At 57.2% G+C, this 17,003-nt stretch overlaps 1 protein-coding gene across 3 annotated transcripts; it reads left to right on the forward strand.

Moving 5' to 3' along the window:
* The first annotated feature begins 1,479 nt into the window (after nucleotides 1-1,479).
* Nucleotides 1,480-15,786, forward strand: LDLRAP1 (low density lipoprotein receptor adaptor protein 1). 3 transcript variants are annotated; one of them, XM_053998989.1, is made up of 9 exons: nucleotides 1,480-1,576; nucleotides 3,381-3,523; nucleotides 5,064-5,176; nucleotides 5,725-5,839; nucleotides 8,150-8,222; nucleotides 8,467-8,550; nucleotides 10,128-10,258; nucleotides 12,122-12,156; nucleotides 13,965-15,786. In XM_053998989.1, the coding sequence occupies exons 1-9, from the start codon at nucleotides 1,492-1,494 to the stop codon at nucleotides 14,107-14,109; spliced, it is 924 nt and encodes a 307-aa protein (XP_053854964.1). In that variant the 5' UTR covers nucleotides 1,480-1,491; the 3' UTR covers nucleotides 14,110-15,786. The 3 variants fall into 3 exon arrangements, with proteins under 3 accessions (XP_053854964.1, XP_053854965.1, XP_053854966.1); XM_053998990.1 differs by having other exon boundaries at nucleotides 10,131-10,258; XM_053998991.1 differs by lacking the exon at nucleotides 8,467-8,550.
* Nucleotides 15,787-17,003: the final 1,217 nt, after the last annotated feature.

Raw genomic sequence — 17,003 nt, forward strand, 5'->3', positions numbered from 1 at the left:
TGGAACTGCTGCGGGAAGGAGCAGGGTGGGATTTATTCAGGCAGTGCTGATGGTAAATACAGAAGCAGGGAGGTGAGCCCAGCTCTGGCCCAGCTCTGCCTCTCCCACCATAATTCATGGCCAAGGCTCTGCCTGAACTCTGCAGGTGCTGCAAGCAGGATCCCCCCCAGAGCTGAGCTCACCCGTGATTTACAGAAACTTTTGAGCTTGGCTTAAACCCCTGCGACTTCCAGGTCTCAGTGGGAGCTTCCCGTAGGCAGAGATGCTTACAGAGGGTTTTGCACCGAGCAGGGTCTGTGGAAGGGCTTAAATTTGTTCCTTACACAGCGATTTTTTGGGGTTTTTGGTGTTTGCATGCTCTGGGCTCCGGGAAGTTTCTCCTTTCAAGAGCTGTCACTGTCCCCAGCTCACCCTCACGTGCTCAGAGTCAAACCAGGCACTCAGTGGGGACAGACCAGTGGCTCCATCCCAGTCCAGATTGGGATTTTTGGAGTCACCCTCTCGTGTCCCAGGGACAGGAACTTGGAGTGACTGCCCTGCCTCAGCTCCCAGCCACAAACCGAGAGGGGGATGTTAAAATCAAATGAAAAAGGGAATTTTTAATCACACAAATGCTTCTGTTAATAATGGGCTTTGGGAGGCATTGCTCTCTCAATCCCAGATATGGGGTTTAACCTCCTCATTGTTATCCCTTGAATTTCGGAAAGCCTGCCAGGGCTTTAATCTTCCATTCAGTGACGTTCAGAGCAGCTGGTGACACGTAGGGTGACGTGTGCTCAGACAGGATATTCCCACATCCCACCACAGCCCGGGGCCACCAAACCCCTCATGGGGCAAACACAACTTTTTTGGGGTCACCTGAGCACAGAGTGAGTGGAGGGGGTTCCTCGCCCTGAATTTGGGTGGGGAAAGGGGGGGATGCCTGCAGAGCTGCACCCACAGGCGTGTGGGGGAGGGATCTGGGGAAAAGATCCGTGGGGAAAAGCAACCCCCGATTTTGGGGGCGTACCCACAGCCCCTGGGTGTGGCCGGGTCACGGTGTGCCCGCAGTGCTGTCGGACCTGGGGGACCCCGAGGAGCTTTAGGGTCCCTGAGGAGCTTTAACGACCCTGCATGGCTTTAGGGTCCTCGAGGAACTTTGGGGACCCTGCACAGCTTTAGGGTTCCCGAGGAGCTTTAGGGTCCCTGAGGAGCTTTAACGACCCTGCATGGCTTTAGGGTCCCGAGGAACTTTGGGGACCCTGCATGGCTTTAGGGTCCCGAGGAACTTTGGGACTCCGCGGAGTTTTGGGGGCCCCGCAGAACTTTAGGGACCCCACCGAGTTTTTGGGACCCCGCAGCGCTCTGGGGGCCCGGGCGTGTGTGGGCGTGGCACAGGGCGTGGCACGCTGACGTCGCCTCTCATTTGCATGGCCCCGCCCCCGGACGCGGTCAGCGCTGGCGCCGCAGGAAAGTTTGCGGCGGGGCCGGGCCGGGCCGGGCCGGGCCGGGATGGACGCGCTCAAGTCCGCGGGTCGGGCCCTGCTGAGGAGCCCCAGCGTGCACAAACCGTCCTGGGCCGGCGGGCGGCACAAGAGTGAGAGCCGAGCCCCGCTGCCCCCATCCCCGCTCCGCCGGGCCCCGCGCCCGCCTCTCCCCTCCCTGCCCTCCCTCTCCCTCGGCCGCGCTCTCCCCTTTCCCCCGCGCTCCGTTCGCGCTCCACTTTCGCTCTCTCGCGGCTCTTTCTGCACTTTCAGCCCCACTTTTGCCGCGCGGTTTGCTCCACCTCCATTGCGCTCCCCTTTCCTTGCGCTCCTTCCCCCGGGCAGCAGCGGCGGGGCTGTCCCCGTGTCCCCCTGTCCCCCAGCCTGGGACAAGGGCTGGAGCCCGGCGGGCACTTTGTGACCTCGTCCCGCTGCTGGCTTCGTCACACGATCGATGGCCCCGTGGCGAGCGGCCACCGCGCCCTGCCAGGCGCCCTCCCGGGCCCGGGGGGGGCCACCCCGCACCCCCCAGGCGACACCGAACTGCGGCTGTCGCTGGTCCGGTGACACCGACCCGGCGTGGTACACCGGGGATCAGGGATGAGCAGCAGCGGGACACGAACGGGGCTGCCTTGGGGACACCTGGGGGCCTTGGGGACACCTGGGGGGGGCTTGGGGACACTTGGAGGGGGCTGGCCCGGCGCCCTCGAGGCGCTGTGACCTCCGTGCCCGCGGCACGGTGCGGACAGGACGTGCGGGGCAGTGTCGCTGTCCCCGCGCTGCCCTTCCCCTCCCAAAGCTCTTTGGTGGCTGCGTTTAAACCGGTTTGTCGCCGTGCCAGGGGCTGGGGGTGCCCAGGGCCTCGCTGCGGGTGGCATCAGGTGGCATCAGGGGGTCCCCGGGCTCGGCGTTTGGGACTTTGGCACACGAGCCACCTGGCCAAGCAGCACCCGCGGCTTTTAGAAATGCTGGGACACCAGCTGAGCTCAGCATGCCACCTGTCCTTGGCCGCTTCTAGGTGTGCCAGGTGAGACCCCCGCCCTCCTGCACACCCTGGGCACCCCCCCCAGCCTTGTCCAGCCGCAGCCTGGCGCAGGGCTCAGCTGGCAGTGCTGGCAGGGTGATGGTGGCTCATCCCTTCCCGGGAGCCTGAGTCACCGGGGGCTGCTCCGGGCGTGTCCCGGTGCCGGGGTTCCCCCGGCCCCGCAGGTGTGTCGGGACCCCGCAGTTCTCCCGACCTGCAGGAGGCTGGGTGTGAGGCAGTGCAGCCTCGGGGCTCTTCTGTCTCTCCACCCCTCCCCAGGGATGGGGGTTTTGCCTCCTCCTCGAGACAAAGCCCTCCTCCAGCACGAGCTGCCCTTCCCAGGTGGCTCCTGGGTGGAATTTCAGGCTTAGGAACGCCCACCTGACTTTCACCCTGGCCCCACACCTATCCCTGTATTTAGAACCCTCCTTCCAGCCCTCCCAGCACTTCGGGGAGGAGACCCGTGGTAGTTTCCATGGGGAGAGCAGAGACCTCTCCTCCTCAGGGCTGTGGGCGATGATTTACCTCACCTGGATCTCAGCAGCTGCCCGGGCTTAGCAGCAAATCCCATTTTACCCTCCTTGTGCAGGTGATGCTTTGCAGGGTCAGGGCACGGGGTGGCACCCAGCCCTGCCCCGGGGGCTCCCAGTTAAACTGGTGGCTCCTAAAGGGTTGCTGCTGTTTGTTGTGGCTCATGGAAGACGTTTTGGGGTTTGTTTTGCTGCCTTGGAGAGTGGCAGGGGAGGCTCCCGGGTGAACACCTTGTGGCTGAAGTGCTGCTGCCTCCTCTCCCTGCCCCATCTCCTCCTGCAGGCTCCCAGCACGGGAGCAGCTGGAGCCTCGGGGGTGTTGCTGTGCGTTTGTGACCCCCAGAGCTTTCCCTGTGTCCCCAGAGCTGCCCGAGAACTGGACGGACACGCGGGAGACGCTGCTGGAGGGGATGCTCTTCAGCCTCAAGTACATGGGCATGACCCTGGTGGAGCAGCCCAAGGGAGAGGAGCTCTCTGCAGCCGCTGTCAAAAGGATTGTGGCCACCGTGAGTGTCCCCAGGTGGCCCTGAGCGGCCCTGCTGGCCCTCGGGGGAGTCCCACGGGGAAGAGTTCCAGAACTGCAGCTGGGGGGAGCCAGGATGTGCAGCTCCAGGGGGATTGAGATTGCAGCTCCAGGGGATTGAGATTGCAGCTCCAGGGATTGGGATTGCAGCTCCAGGGGGGTCGGGATTGCAGCTCCAGGGATTGGAATTGCAGCTCCAGGAGGGTCAGGATTGCAGCCCCAGCCCCTCCAGGGGTGTGGGTGGAAGTGCAGACCCTTCCGGGCACTGGGAAGCCCCTGGGATCAGCCCAGGCTGTGGGATGGGGCTCACTGGGCATGGCTGGTGTGTGGCTGAGCTCTGGCTCCCCGTGATAAGCCGGGGTGTGTGAGGAGCTCTGACCTGCTGGAGTCAGCCTGCCCCGGGGCAGGGACAGCGTTTGGAGCGTGGCCAGTGCCGCTCTGGGCTTTCCCTGCAGGATCTGGGGGGCTGAGAGGGGAAAGCAGAGGGACAGATTGCTGCAGTTCCCAGCCAGCTGTCCCACTGTGACCTCAGAGGGGTGGATTTCCTGAATCCCCCTGATTCCCAGCCCTCCTCCAGCACATTCCCAGCCATCCCCCTGATTCCCAGTACAATTCCAGCACATTCCCAGCCATCCCCCTGATTCCCAGTACAATTCCAGCACATTCCCAGCCATCCCCCTGATTCCCAGTACAATTCCAGCACATTCCCAGCCATCCCCCTGATTCCCAGCCCTCCTCCAGCTCGGAGCCTCCTGGCTCACCAGCTCCAGGTAAAACTGAGGCTTCTTGAAGCCCCTGTAGAAGTGAATGAGGCAGAGCCCCAGCTGTGCCATAAAGCTCAGTGGGGTGGGGAGTGCTGGGTCCTCTCCTGGCCTGTGCTGAGCTGGGCCAGGGGAGGAGGGAATTGGGAATTGCTCCACGGAATGGGGGCTGCTGGCAGAGCCCTTCACATCTGCTCTGATCAAAGGGGAGTGGAGCCCTTAAATAAAGCCCCGGGGCTGGGGCAGGGCTGCTCCGGGCATGGCTTTGAGGTCCCCAAGGGACTCAGAATCCCCCAGGGAGTGGGGCTGAGGATTCCAGCCTGGAACTAGCTGGATGTGAGCTGCAGGCTGAAAGCACCAGGACAGTAAATAAGAGAAAGTGGCTTGTAAATTCTGGATTTAAGCTGATGTCCTGTCCAGGGGGTGCTTTGCCACTGGAGTGGGGTTTGGCTCCCCTGGGAGCCCACATGTGCCAGGCCCATCCTGCTCCCAGCACAGCTCCTGTGGCCGTGCTGGTGGCCCTGGGGACGTCCCAGTGGAGGTGCTGGGTGCTGGTCACTGGTGCACAGTGGTGAGTGTGTCCCTGCCTGCTGAGTGGCAGCACAAACCCCTGCTGCAGGGAGGGGAAGGGAAGGGTTAACCAGTGCTGTGTCCCTCCAGGCAGCAGAATCAGCCCGTGGTGCATCCCCAGTCTGCTCACACACCTTTGGAGGTGCCAGGGTTAGAAGCCTGGGACTTCCCCTCCCTCTTTCCCTCCCAAAGGCAAAAGCAAGTGGGAAGAAGCTGCAGAAAGTGACCCTGAAAGTGTCACCCCGAGGGATTGTGCTCAGGGACAGCAGGACCAACGAGCTCATTGAGAACATCTCCATTTACAGGTGGGTGCTGGGGCGCTCTCCTGTGCCCCAGGGCTGCTCCTCTGGCCTGCTGAGCCTCCCTCCCACATCCCCCTGAGCTCAGGGAGCATCCTGAGCATCTGCTGCTGCAAATCCCAGACCTGAATCTCAGCCCGTCCTGGGCACCCCTGCATCAGCTCCTCTCCCTGCCTTGAGCCTGAAGATGCAATCCCAGGCTGAGAACAGCTCCTTTCTCCTTCCTCATCCTCCGAGGAAAACCTTCTGAGCCAGCCTCTCTCCTGAAGGCAGAGCAGTGTGAGGTGCTGCTCTGCTGAAATCTTCCCCTTCTTTAGCCTGTCCTGTCCCACAGTGTGAAAAAGACATTTCTTCTTCTCTTCTCTCTTCTCCCACCTCTCCCTGTGGTGCCCATGGAACTCACTCACTCACTCACTCACTCACTCACCCACCCTGGCCCCTCTCCCTGCCCAGCCCAAGCCTGGTGCCCTGCCTGTGCTCCCTGCCTGGCCCTGGAGCTGGGCAGGCTCTGGAGCCTCTCCCCAGAGCCCAGCCCATGGTGTTGTGCCTTCCAGGATCTCCTACTGCACGGCAGACAAGGCCCACGACAAAGTGTTTGCCTACATTGCCCAGAGCCAGCTGAACGAGAGCCTGGAGTGCCACGCCTTCCTGTGCACCAAGAGGAAAATGGTCAGTGCTCAGGAGGATGAGGAGGGGCACAGAGGGGCTCAGAGGAAGGCTCAGGCAGAGCTCCCAGGGTGCTGCTGCTGCCCAGCAGCTCCTTGCAGATGGAGTGGGAATTCGTGCCTTGGCTGGTAAATCCTCTCTGGGGTGAGGCTGTGAGGAGCTGACCCTGCAGCAAGCCCTGCAGGGCCTTGCCCTGCCCCACAGGCACCTCCCTGTGCTGCTGCAGCCTCCTGAGCCCGCTGGGCACAGGGGCTTGGGCAGGAGGTGCCCAGGGGACCCTGCTGGGGCAGCTCCCTGCAGAGTTTTTAGTGGCATCTTTGCAGCTGGGGCCGTGTCCTCCCCTCAGGAGACCCTGATGTGTGCTGGGCATGGGGCTCAGAGCAGAGACTTGCCTGTGGAAAAGAGTCTGGGGTGTGCTCTGAGCCCTCCTGGGATGGTTTCCTGCTGTTTCAGGGCTCCAGGATGGGAAGGGACCTGTTGAAAAAAGAGAGCAGTGGGGCAAGGGGAGCCCTGGGGTGTCTGGTGGAGCCAAAGCTGGCACTGAGCCCCCTCCCTGTGCCGGGAAGGGGCTTGAGGGGGGAGGAAGGGCAGGTCAGACCCCTGTGCCCTCAGAAATCCTTCCCAGGGGGAGCAGGATGCCCCAGATCCCCTCTGAGGCCATTCCCACCCTGGGCATCCCAGCCTGGTCCTCAGGAGCATCCCTGTGCCTGGAGCTCGGCCACCAGGGCTCTGTTAAAATTCTCTGCCTCTCCCAGCTGGCTTTTTTCCCCTTGGAGAGAATAATGGGAGCTACAAGTTGTCTCTCCTTCCCTCGCCGTGTGCTCCCATCCTTGCACGGCCAAGATAAGCCTTGCTCCGCAAATTAAAATTTAAATCTTCCTGCTGCTAAAAGAATTATCTCAGTGCTGCATCAGCTCAGCGCGTCCCCCTCCAAATAAAGTTCTCCAAAGCCTTTTGTGGCAAAAACTAGGAATAATTTCCTTTTTCCTGGTCTGTGAAACGCAGGAGTGTCCTGCTGCTGAGGTGATCCCTGCTCCCAGACTGGGAGCCAGCCCTCCCCAGGGCAGGGGCCCTGGATGCACCACAGCTCCCAGTCACAGGCATATAATTAGTCCATATTTTTAGTTCCTGGATAATTCTCAACAGTAGCTGGGTCTATTAAACTTGATTCAGATGTGACAGCCTAAATTGTAAACAGCTGTGAGGAGTTTCATACTTAATTACCATATTTAAGGGTTTTTTTGCCATAAAGCATTTGCACTTCCATCAAGGATGTAAATAGCTCCCACGTTCCAATGAGCTCTCCTGCTTGCCAGCCTTAATTGGCACTGATGGCTCTGGGGGTCTCCTTGCCCCCCTGCCTGGCTTTTGGGGGGGGGGTGTGCTGTGCCCTCTCTGTGTCCCCCATGTCCCTGGGGGCTGCCAGGGGAGCGGGTTCCATCCCTGGCTTAGGGTTTGTTGTGTTCACAGCCTGGGAAAACCAACCCAGCCTGGAGGCTGGGGGTGTGGGGAGTGTTCCCTGTGCTCTGCTGGGGCTGGAGCTGCTCCTGAGCCCTGCTCCTGATGGAGGTGGCCTTTCTGTCCCTGCTGCTGCCTCTCCAGCAGCTGCAGGGCTGGCAGGGAGGGGGTCCCTGCTCCTGCAGGGCCAGGCTGGCACAGGACAAACCCACACTGGGAGCAGCCTGGGGCCGTGCTGGGGTCTCGGGGTCTGGGTGTTGGGATGTCCCCAGGAGTGTAAAAGTCCTCATTTCCCAGCCCAGGCAGCCAAAGGAGGAGTCTGAATGCGCAGGGTCGGCTTCTCAAGGTTGTTTATTTCTCCTTATCTGTAACATTCTTTCTCTGACCCGCTGAGCTCTGTCATGGCATTCTGTCTGCCCTCTGGGGTGGTGTTCACATTTTATACCAAAAACTACGTGTACCATCTCAGTGATTTCTTTAATTTCACTGGTTTCAGTGATCGATCTCAGTGGTTTCATTGATTTCAGTGATCTCAGGGACTGATTTCAGTGTTTAATTGATTTCATTTATTTAATTGATTTCAGAGATTTCAGTGATTGATTTCAGTGATGTCAGTGATCTCAGTGATCTCAGTGATTGGTTCCATTGATCTCAGTGATTTCAGTGATGTCAGAGATTTTATTGATTTCAGTAATCTCAGTGACTGATTTCAGTGATTTAATTGATTTCAGAGGTTTCACTGATGTCATTGATCTCACTGGTTGATTTCAGTGATTTGATTGATCTCAGTGATGTCACTGATCTCAATTTCAGTGATTTCAGAGGTTTCAGTCTGTCCTGCTCTCTGCTCCCCAGGCCCAGGCTGTCACCCTCACCGTGGCCCAGGCCTTCAGAATCGCCTTTGAGTTCTGGCAGGCAGCGAAGGAAGGTGAGTTCCACTGCCCTCCTCACCCTCAGGGCGTCACTTTGGTGTGTCCCCCTTTCCCCCTGCCTCCCAAATTTCCACTTTTCTTTGTAAATCCAGCCAGGTTTTGGCTGTGCTCCTTTTCTGAAGGTGCCTCAGGGTTTCTGCTTTCACCTTCCACAAGGTGACAGGAGCACCGCAGGTGGCCTGGCTGAGGTCCCTCCTCCCTGAAAGCTTGCAGGCAGTGATGGGATTTCCTCTTTTGCAGAGAAGGAGAAGAGGGAAAGGTCCATCCTGGCAGCAGAAGGGACGAGCAGCCCCAGCTCAGCAGCTCCTGCCCATCCTGTCACACGTGAGCCACCAGAGCAGAGCCCGAGGGATGGGGCAGTGTCCCTGGGGGATGGGGCAGTGTCCCTGAGGGATGGGGACTGTCCCTGAACAGGGCAAGGGACAGACTGAGGGATGGGGCAGTGTCCCTGAGGGATGAGGGATTGTCCCTGAGGGATGGGGACTGTCCCTGAGCAATGAGGGATTGTCCCCAGACAGCTCCAGGGGGGGTTCTGAAGGCCAGGAGGAGCAGCAATTCAGAGTTCTTGGCTGCCAGCTTCTCCCCGTTAAGCATCCCCTGCTGCCACCCCAGATGTGTTTGCTCCTGCCCCAGGCTGTCTGGGATGTCCTTGGGAGCTCAGCCTGGATCTGCAGATCCCCAGCTGGGTTTTGGGTTCTGGGGCTGTGTCAGACCCCAAACACTCGCCCTGCCCTGGGCTGGGGGAGGTGGGCAGCCTGAGCAAGGGGAGGTTTGTGAAATAGAGCAGTTTAATTTTAAATCCCCTCACAGTTCAGAGGCCCTGGCTCCTCTGCTGCCTCTGAGGTGCAGGGCAGGGAGAAGTGGGACAGAAAGCTCATCCCTCCTCCATGCTGGCCACCGAGATAAGAGGATTTGGCAGGGAGAAAAACAGCATTGGACTGGGCTTCCTTCCAGCCTGGCACGTCCTGCCTCTTCCTGGGAGCGCTCGGGACTGGAGGAATCTCTCCCACAGGTGGGACCAGCCCAGCCTGGGCCTGCCATGGGTGCTGGGATGAGCTGCCAGCATCTCCCTGGGCTTGGTCCAGAGCTGGGATGCTTCTGCACCCACCCCAGTGCAGGCTGCTGGGGGGGGTTTGAGGCTTCCCGGGGTCTGAGCTCCAGCCAGGGCAGGATTTGCCCTCAGTCCCACAAAATACTGCTGCAGCTTTGTGGAATGGTGTGGGCAGAGCTGAGGATGTTGCCCAGGGACTGTTCTGGCCTGGGGCTCATCCTGAGCATCAGTGGGCACCCAGAGCCTTCCCAAAGGCTGCTGGAGGGACTGGGAGCTCCTCAGGAGCCTGACCTGTGTGGCTCTGTTCTTTTAAGAGTTTTAAAGTTCTTCTAAAAGCTCCTATACCTTCTGATATTTACGTGTTTCAGCTGAGTTTTCTCACCCACTGTTCGTGTAAATAATAATTGTTTTGCATTCTTCTTTGTGGGTAGAGAAGATTGATGGACTGTTGGTTTGGCCAGTGTGGTTGGAGAGTGGCAGTTTCACCCTCCAATCCACTGTCACTTTTATTATTGTATATATAGTGGAGTCAGAAAATAAAGTTAGCCTTTTTAGGTTCTTTTTCTTTCCTTTTACATCTAGCCTGCTTCTGTGAGTTATTTTGTGTCACAGTGTGACACTTGGAACTTTAAAATTCTTAAAAAAACCCAGAACAATGGACCTGGATTAACCCACAGCCCCCAATGGGGTGGGTGCAGCTCCTCAGTGCTCAGATCTGGGGCTGTCCTGCAGGAATTCCTTGGATTGCAGCCCTTGGATTCCATTCTGGCAGGGTGGAAAGGTTTGCAGAAAGGTTTGGCTGTGCCTGTTGCTCTCCCCTCACTCCTTCTCTGCTCTGCCCTGCCCACAGCAGCAGCCATGGGGAACTTGCTGGATTTTGAGGACCCTGGCAGATCCCCCCTGGGCAGCAGCACGGAGTGCCCAGAGCTGGACAACAGCAGCTTTGGGCCCAGCCCCTCGGTCAACAACAACGTGCTGTGGGTGAGTGTCAGAACGTGCCCCTGTTGAGTAAAAAAGTTACCCTTTGTCTACTTAAAAGGAGGAAAAGCCCAGAAGTTCCTCTCCTCAATTTGGTTAAAAGACACCTCAAAGGACTTTGGAGACTTCACCTCAAACTTAAGGACACCCAATTGGACAGGAGCCAAAAAGTCCCACTTGAGCAATTCCCTAGAAAAAGAAGAGCACAAAAGAGTAAATCGCTCTCGTGAAGTGTTTTAGCAGGAGCAAGAACCTCTTGCACTGGCTTGGTTTTTCTCTGTAAAGAGCTTTTTTATTTCGCCTTTTATGAAAACTGTTTTGTTTCCAACACTGTCACAGGAGCCATCCTGCTACTTTTATGCCACCTGAGGCAGCTGAGCTATCTAGGGTGTGATACTTGTCTTTGAGAGTTTATAAGGCCTGGCTCAAAGAGACCAAGTATTAGGTAAGGGACAGCCAGGAGTGCTCGGCTGCTCTGGGGTAACCTGGGAGCTCTGGGGCAGCTGAGCTGCTCAGGGAGGCACCACAGCTCGGAATGCTCCGGGAGTGCTCAGTGCTTGGGGGATAAGTGAACAGGATGGCAAAGCCCTGTGAGAAATGCTGCTGCCAGGTGATTGAACATTCCTGGTCTGGAGCAGCGCTGCTCCGTGGTTTGTCACCTTACTGACACCACCCAAGTGCTCTGTTCAGGGGCACAAATCAGTGCCTTGATGGCTTCTGGCTCCTGCTCGCTGACAGCAGGGCAGAGTTCATTGTTAGTCCCGTTTTTCCCTGCTCCTGTTCGTGGCTGTGGGAGCTGGGATGGCTTCTTGGGAACGTGCTCAGTGCCCTGCTTTACTTGTTTCATGGATCTCTGGGAGGGAGTGATGCTGCAGCCCCGGGTGTGCATCTCTCAGGGAGCCCAGTGCTTCCTCATCCCCTTCACACTGGGACAGGGTGGGCTTGGCTGGGATTTTGGGAAGGAATTCCTGGCTGGGAGGGTGGGCAGGCCCTGGCACAAGTGCCCCTGGATCCCTGGCAGTGCCCAAGGCCAGGCTGGAGCACTGAAGGTGTCCCTGCCACAGCAGGGGTGGAATGGGGTGGGATTTAAGGGATTTCCCTTCCCACCCAAACCCTTCCATGGCTCTCTGACCCCCAGGCAGGCTGGGGCTGACCCTTGAAGCCCCTCTTGCCCTGGGGTCTCTGCCCAGCACAGCCCCTCTCTGGAGACCCCTGCCTGCTGGATTTTGGGGAATTGCAGGGTGAGTGCCTGAGCCTGAGGCTTTCCAGGTTAAACCTGAAGATCAGCCCTGAGGCCAAATCAAATCCTGCAGGCTTATCAGCAATCTCCAATCCCTCCCTGCTTCCAGAGTTTTCATACTTCACTTATTAATTGCATTAAGTCTGTAAGTGCATCACAGGATTTTGGGAGCAGAGCATGGAAAAGCTTTCTTCCAGGCAGCTGCAGTGCTTTCCTGGGAAACCCTGGGAGCAGGGCAGAGATACAGGGTCCCAGAGCTGCTTTTGCTGTCCCTGCTGTGCGAGTGCAGAGCTGCTCTCCTGAGCCTGACCCGGAACAACCTCAGGGAGCTCCTGGAGCTGTGTCCAGGTCGCTCCTGCTGGGAGAGTGAGGGGTGGTGATTCCCATCCCTGTGCTGCTCCCCCGGGCTGGAGCTGGGGCAGTCAGCCTGTTAGGGGATGGAGGGAAGGGCCAGGCCCCGGGAGCAACTGAAGTTCACCTTTTCCCCTGGGGAGGAGGTGACCAAGGCACTCACAAGCCAATGGGCACAGATACTTCTTTGTCTGAGCGCAGAGCCAGATCTCTAAATACACTTTTGTGCGGTTCTCTTAGCAACTACTTGTCTCTCTTTTTATCTCTTCACAAAGGAAATGGATGATGGTCTCGACGAGGCGTTTTCAAGGTAATTCTCATCGCTCCCTTCAAGTTCAGCACTGGGAGCAGCCCCTGGGACTTGGCTGGTGACTGGCTTTTAATAATGCTCCTTAATCTCATCAGGGCTGTGATCTGGCCTAGGCAGCTGCCCCATCAGTGCCTCAGCTGGTAATTGAAGGATAGGCTTTAAGGCTGCCTGAGAAGCCAAATATTTTGACAGCCTTTTAAGGCTGGAGAGAGGCAGTGTGTTATGGGGAATTTAATTCCCCAGGCAGTTGCTGTGTCTGCTCCCACTCACCGAGGCTTTTCCAGGCTGCTGGTCCCAGCTTCTGGCACTGGAGGCTTTGCTCTTCCTCAGCCCACAAATTCAGGGTGTGTGGCCCTCAGTTCATGGGGTTTATTCCTCTCTCCACTCCAAATTAAAGGCTTCCCTGCCCGTGCCTGCTGAGCAATCCAGCAAAGGCAAACAAACCCGTTTCCTCTCGGGTGGGTTTTCCGGCCTGTCCTGGCAGGGTTGGTGTGGTTTTATGTGGGTCCCATCCTCCTCTTCCTCCTCCTCTTCCTCCCCCTCGGGCTGGGAGGTGCTGGAGGAGGGAGTGAGGCAGGAGAAGGGTTTGCAGCAGTTCCTGTTCAGCCCTTGGGGTCCTGTTTGGCTCTCAGGGATGATTTACAGCTTCCCCTTCCCCAGCAGCCTCATCCCAGGCTGGAGCTGATAAAAAAAGGGCTGATTTATGTCCTGGTCTCTCTGTTTTCCCTGCCCCACTGGCTGCAGCAGCTGTGGCTGGTTTTGCTTTGCTCTGCACTGCTCCATGCTGAGCTGTCCTATCACCCTCGGCCCTCTGGTGACTCAGAGCTTGGGCTGCTCATCCTGCAGCACTCCCAAAGCCATTCCTGCCACATCATCACCCCTGCACATGTCCCTTCTTTATTCAAAACTAGGGCTTCACCTCAGGCTGGTTTTGACGTTGTGCCTCCCCAAATGTCTGAGCTAACCTCCAGCCCTGGTGCTGCAGTGTTTTCACAGGGCTATTTGAATCACACAGCAACAAACTGGGGCTGCTCGGGTTTTGTGAAACATCTGGGATGAAAAGCTCTTCCAGCTGATCCTGGGGCTGTGAAAGATCAGCTGAGCTGTCCTGGGGCAGGGGCAGCCACAGCAGCAGCAGCAGAGCTGAGTCACTGCTCTGGGGCTGGCAGCAGCTCCAGGGATGGCTCCGGGGAGGAGAGCCCTGCTCTGCCAGGCCACTGATGGATGGCACAGGCTGCACATTCCCGGGATGCCTGCAGGGGAAGGGCTGGGAGCAGCCAGCAGCACAGCTGCAGCAGCCTTGAGAGAGCTGTGAAGGTTCTGTGCCAGCTCCCCTGATGCCTTTTCCCCCTTCCTGAGGCTTTCCATTCCACAGGAGGCTGTGGGAATGTGGGGCTGCAGCAGGAGTGGGGCTGTGCTTTCCTCTGTGCTTTACTCTCTGTGCTTACTTTACTCTGCTTTACTCAGTGCTTTTCTTACTCTGTGCTTTTCTTATTTTGTGCTTTACTCTGTGCTTTTCTTACTCTGTGCTTTACTCTGTTTGTTTTACTCTGTGCTTGCTTTACTCTGTGCTTTATCTTTGTTTTACTCTGTGTTTTACTCTGTGCTTTACTCTGTGCTTTCCTCTGTGTTTGTTTTACTCTGCTTTCCTCTGTGCTTGCTTTACTCTGTGCTTTACTCTCGGTTTACTCTGTTTTACTCTGTGCTTTCCTCTGTGCTTGCTTTACTCTCTGTTTACTCTGTTTTACTCCATGCTTTCCTCTGTGCTTGTTTTACTCTGTGCTTCACTCTGTCTCTGTTCCCCTCAGACTGGCCCAGTCGAGGACAAACCCGCAGGTGCTGGACACGGGGCTGACAGCTCAGGACATGCAGAGTGCAGAGACTCTGTCCCCTGTGGACTGGAACAGGCTGGAGCCCAGCACGGCCGAGAAGGACGATCTGTTCATGTTCTGAGGGCAGGGCTGAGAGAGGAAAACCACCCTGAGCCCCTGGCCTGGATCCTGCTGCGAGCTGGGAACTCCCCAGGGCTCCTCAGCAGCTCCGAGGATGTCACAGCCCAGTTCAGACCAAAGCTTCAGAGACCTAACGCGGATTTTTATACCTTGCTCTTACCTAAGCCACGAGATGCTCTTGGACATGATTATTCACAGTTTACAAGTGTTCCTGGGAGGTGTGGAGAGCATCTGCACACCACGGGAGGAGCTGCAGCAGGGCCTGGTCCTCCTGCAGGCAGCACCAAAGCCCCCCTGGAGCATCCCCCACAAAGGGCTGGGATGCAAACGCAGCTCCAAGTGTCACTAATCCACCCAGCCTGGAACAACACATCACCTGCCTGGCCAGGGAGGGGATTTGCAGCAGCTGCTGACAGTGTGGAATCAAAGAGGGAGCAGAGCTGGTGCTTTTGTGTCAGTGTCTGTGGCTCTCTCACAGCTGTCGGTCACCACACAGCTCCTGTGGGAACTGACGCTTTTTAACCCAAAGACTCTACGAAGTTTTGCACTTTAAAACTTGAACTGAAAGCAATGCTCCGAATTGTCAAGGTAAGCAGTGCCTGGAAGCTATTTACCCAAAAAGAACCCACCCTAGCAATGCTGCAGCTCTGGCTCCAAGCTGACCCCTCACCTCTCAAGATCCCAAAGCTCCGTTGGCTTTAAAAGCAAAACCACCAGGGAGGAAGGATTTGTTCTGCTAAATTCTGCTGGAAAGGGCAGCTTGGGAGGACCAGCAGGACCACAGATCCGTGTTGCCAGCTTGGCCCAGCAGGTTTGCCTGTCCAGGACTTGCTTCTGCCTCAAAGCCGTGTGGTTGTTGCTCGCTGCATGGAATGGGATCAGGCAGGAGCAATTCCTGGCTGCCCAGTTAGCAGAGGTGCCCCTCCCAGTGGTGCTCCCACCCCTTCTCCCTGACAGCCACAGCTCCCAGGGGGCTCAGGAAGCTGCATCTACCCCTGGGACTGAAAACCAGCAGCGGAGGCACAAAGCTTCTGCTAACTAAAAGATTTAAGTTTAACGATCCTAAATAGTCTCACTGACACCTCGCAGTGTTTGTGGCCTTATGTGAAGTGTACTAATCTGTTTTATAGATTTGTAACTTGGGTTTGAAGCACTAATTCATTCCCCAGATAGCTCTTTAGAACTCCCTTAAAACTGCTCCCAAGAAGGGGAAAAAACCCTCTCTGTCAGCTGCAAGAATTCATTAGGAAGCAGCTGAGTGACTCTGACTTAGATTTGAGATATTTTTTCCCCCCGAGTGTGAGAAGGTGTTGGGGACTCGTGGAGCTGACTCATCACGTCTGTGACAGAACCTGTGCTCTGTGGATCCTGCAGAGCGGTGTTCAAAGCAGTTCCACATCTTGGAAGGGCTGTGCCCGTGCCTCCCTCCATCCCGGGCTGGGAGGAAGCAGCAGAGCTGCTGCAGGCACAGGGCTCAGCCAGGGAGCTGCTGCAGGAGCCCAGCAGTGCCTGTAGCCAGCCCCGACCCCAGGGAGCTCTGCTCTGCCCAGGAGCCTGGGATGGAGTGTGAGGATTCTCTGTGCATCGACCTCTCTCCTTCCCTAGAGGCTCCAGCAGCAGACCCTGACATTCACAACACTATCTCTGTGTGTCTGGAGTGGTTTTTTTTTGTTTTTTTTTTTAAGAAAACCTGATGCTGTAAGGAATATTCTGCACTGAGGGGAATAAAAACTCTGCCGTTTTTTGGAGCCTCTGTGCTGGGTGACTTTGCTTCCCCTGTGGTTCCTTCAATGTGTGGCGTTCTGCTGGTGGCAGGGGGAGTTTCACAGTGCATCCCTGCATTTCCTCAGCACCTCTCCCTGCTGCCCGAGGCAGGGACAGGCTGCTGGAGGCTCCTGGGGATTCTCCCTCCCTGCCTAAAGCAGCCCTCTCCAGCTGGCCTCGAGGAGAAATCTTGGCTTTGCAAAAGGGAGGGATGTCAAGTCATTAAAAGCTGCAGGAAGAGGAAACCTTCGACGTGGGAGTGGAAATAGGGCCAGAGAACAGAGCCAAGAAAGCAGCTGGAGGGAGAGCAGGAAGGTTGGAGGCACAGGGAAGGAGCAGGTAGAAGGTAATTAGTGCCCAAGTGCTGGTTAATGAACTGCCACCAGCCTCTCACTTGGACACACAAGTCCCATCTCTGATCTCCAGCAGCAGCAATTCCTTCTCCTGGCTCTGGAGCAGCTCCTGGGGGGTGGCTCTTGGCCTGGAAAGGGAGGGACAGCTCTGCCATGGGGCCCAGGGCTAGGATGGTTCAGCTGTGCCACCAGGGCTGTGCCATCTCCCAGCCCTTCTGGCCACCCTTCCTCCCTGGTGTGACCATCACCAGCGTCACTGTCCCCTCAGCAGGGCTGCCAGGTCCCTCCTCTCCCTGCAGAAGGGATCAGCAAGGGCAGCTCGTGAACACACACCCCGTCAGGGTTTGGCTCTGAAATCCCTGCTGACTCCTCATTTATCACTCCCCCAGCTGCTACAGCCTGGGAAACATCCGTGAGGAGGGAAAAGATGGATTTTTAAAGCTTGGCTTTAAAGGCCACAGGCTCAGGCCAAGGCTCCTGTCCTGGAAAGGGGAGAGGGGTGGGAAGAGCAGTGCTGGGATGGAGCAGACACCCAGGTGGGGCTGCAGGGGCTCTGCTGAGCCAGCAGGTGAGAAAAGCAGGATTCAGACACCAAAGTATTCCCCAAACCCCTTGTTGGCTCCAAACTTTTGCCATCCCAGTTTCTGTTTCCGACTCACAGTGGGGAGGTGTCCAGAGGATTTTCCTTCCTCTCCTTTCCAACCAGACACTGCAAACCCCACATCTCTCACTTTCTGCCTCCAAGTGTTTTTTTTTTCACCTTTCCAGCCCTCACCAT

Source organism: Vidua macroura, chromosome 25 (genome assembly GCF_024509145.1).
Source record: "Vidua macroura isolate BioBank_ID:100142 chromosome 25, ASM2450914v1, whole genome shotgun sequence".
Classification (NCBI taxonomy): Eukaryota; Metazoa; Chordata; class Aves; order Passeriformes; family Viduidae; genus Vidua; species Vidua macroura.

Coding starts and splice junctions, on each gene's coding strand:
- LDLRAP1 (XM_053998989.1), top strand. CDS start 1,492: ATGGACGCGCTCAAGTCCGCGGGTCGGGCCCTGCTGAGGAGCCCCAGC. Junction 5,177..5,724: donor GAGAACATCTCCATTTACAG/GTGGGTGCTGGG, acceptor TGTGCCTTCCAG/GATCTCCTACTGCACGGCAG. Junction 5,840..8,149: donor TGTGCACCAAGAGGAAAATG/GTCAGTGCTCAG, acceptor TCTGCTCCCCAG/GCCCAGGCTGTCACCCTCAC.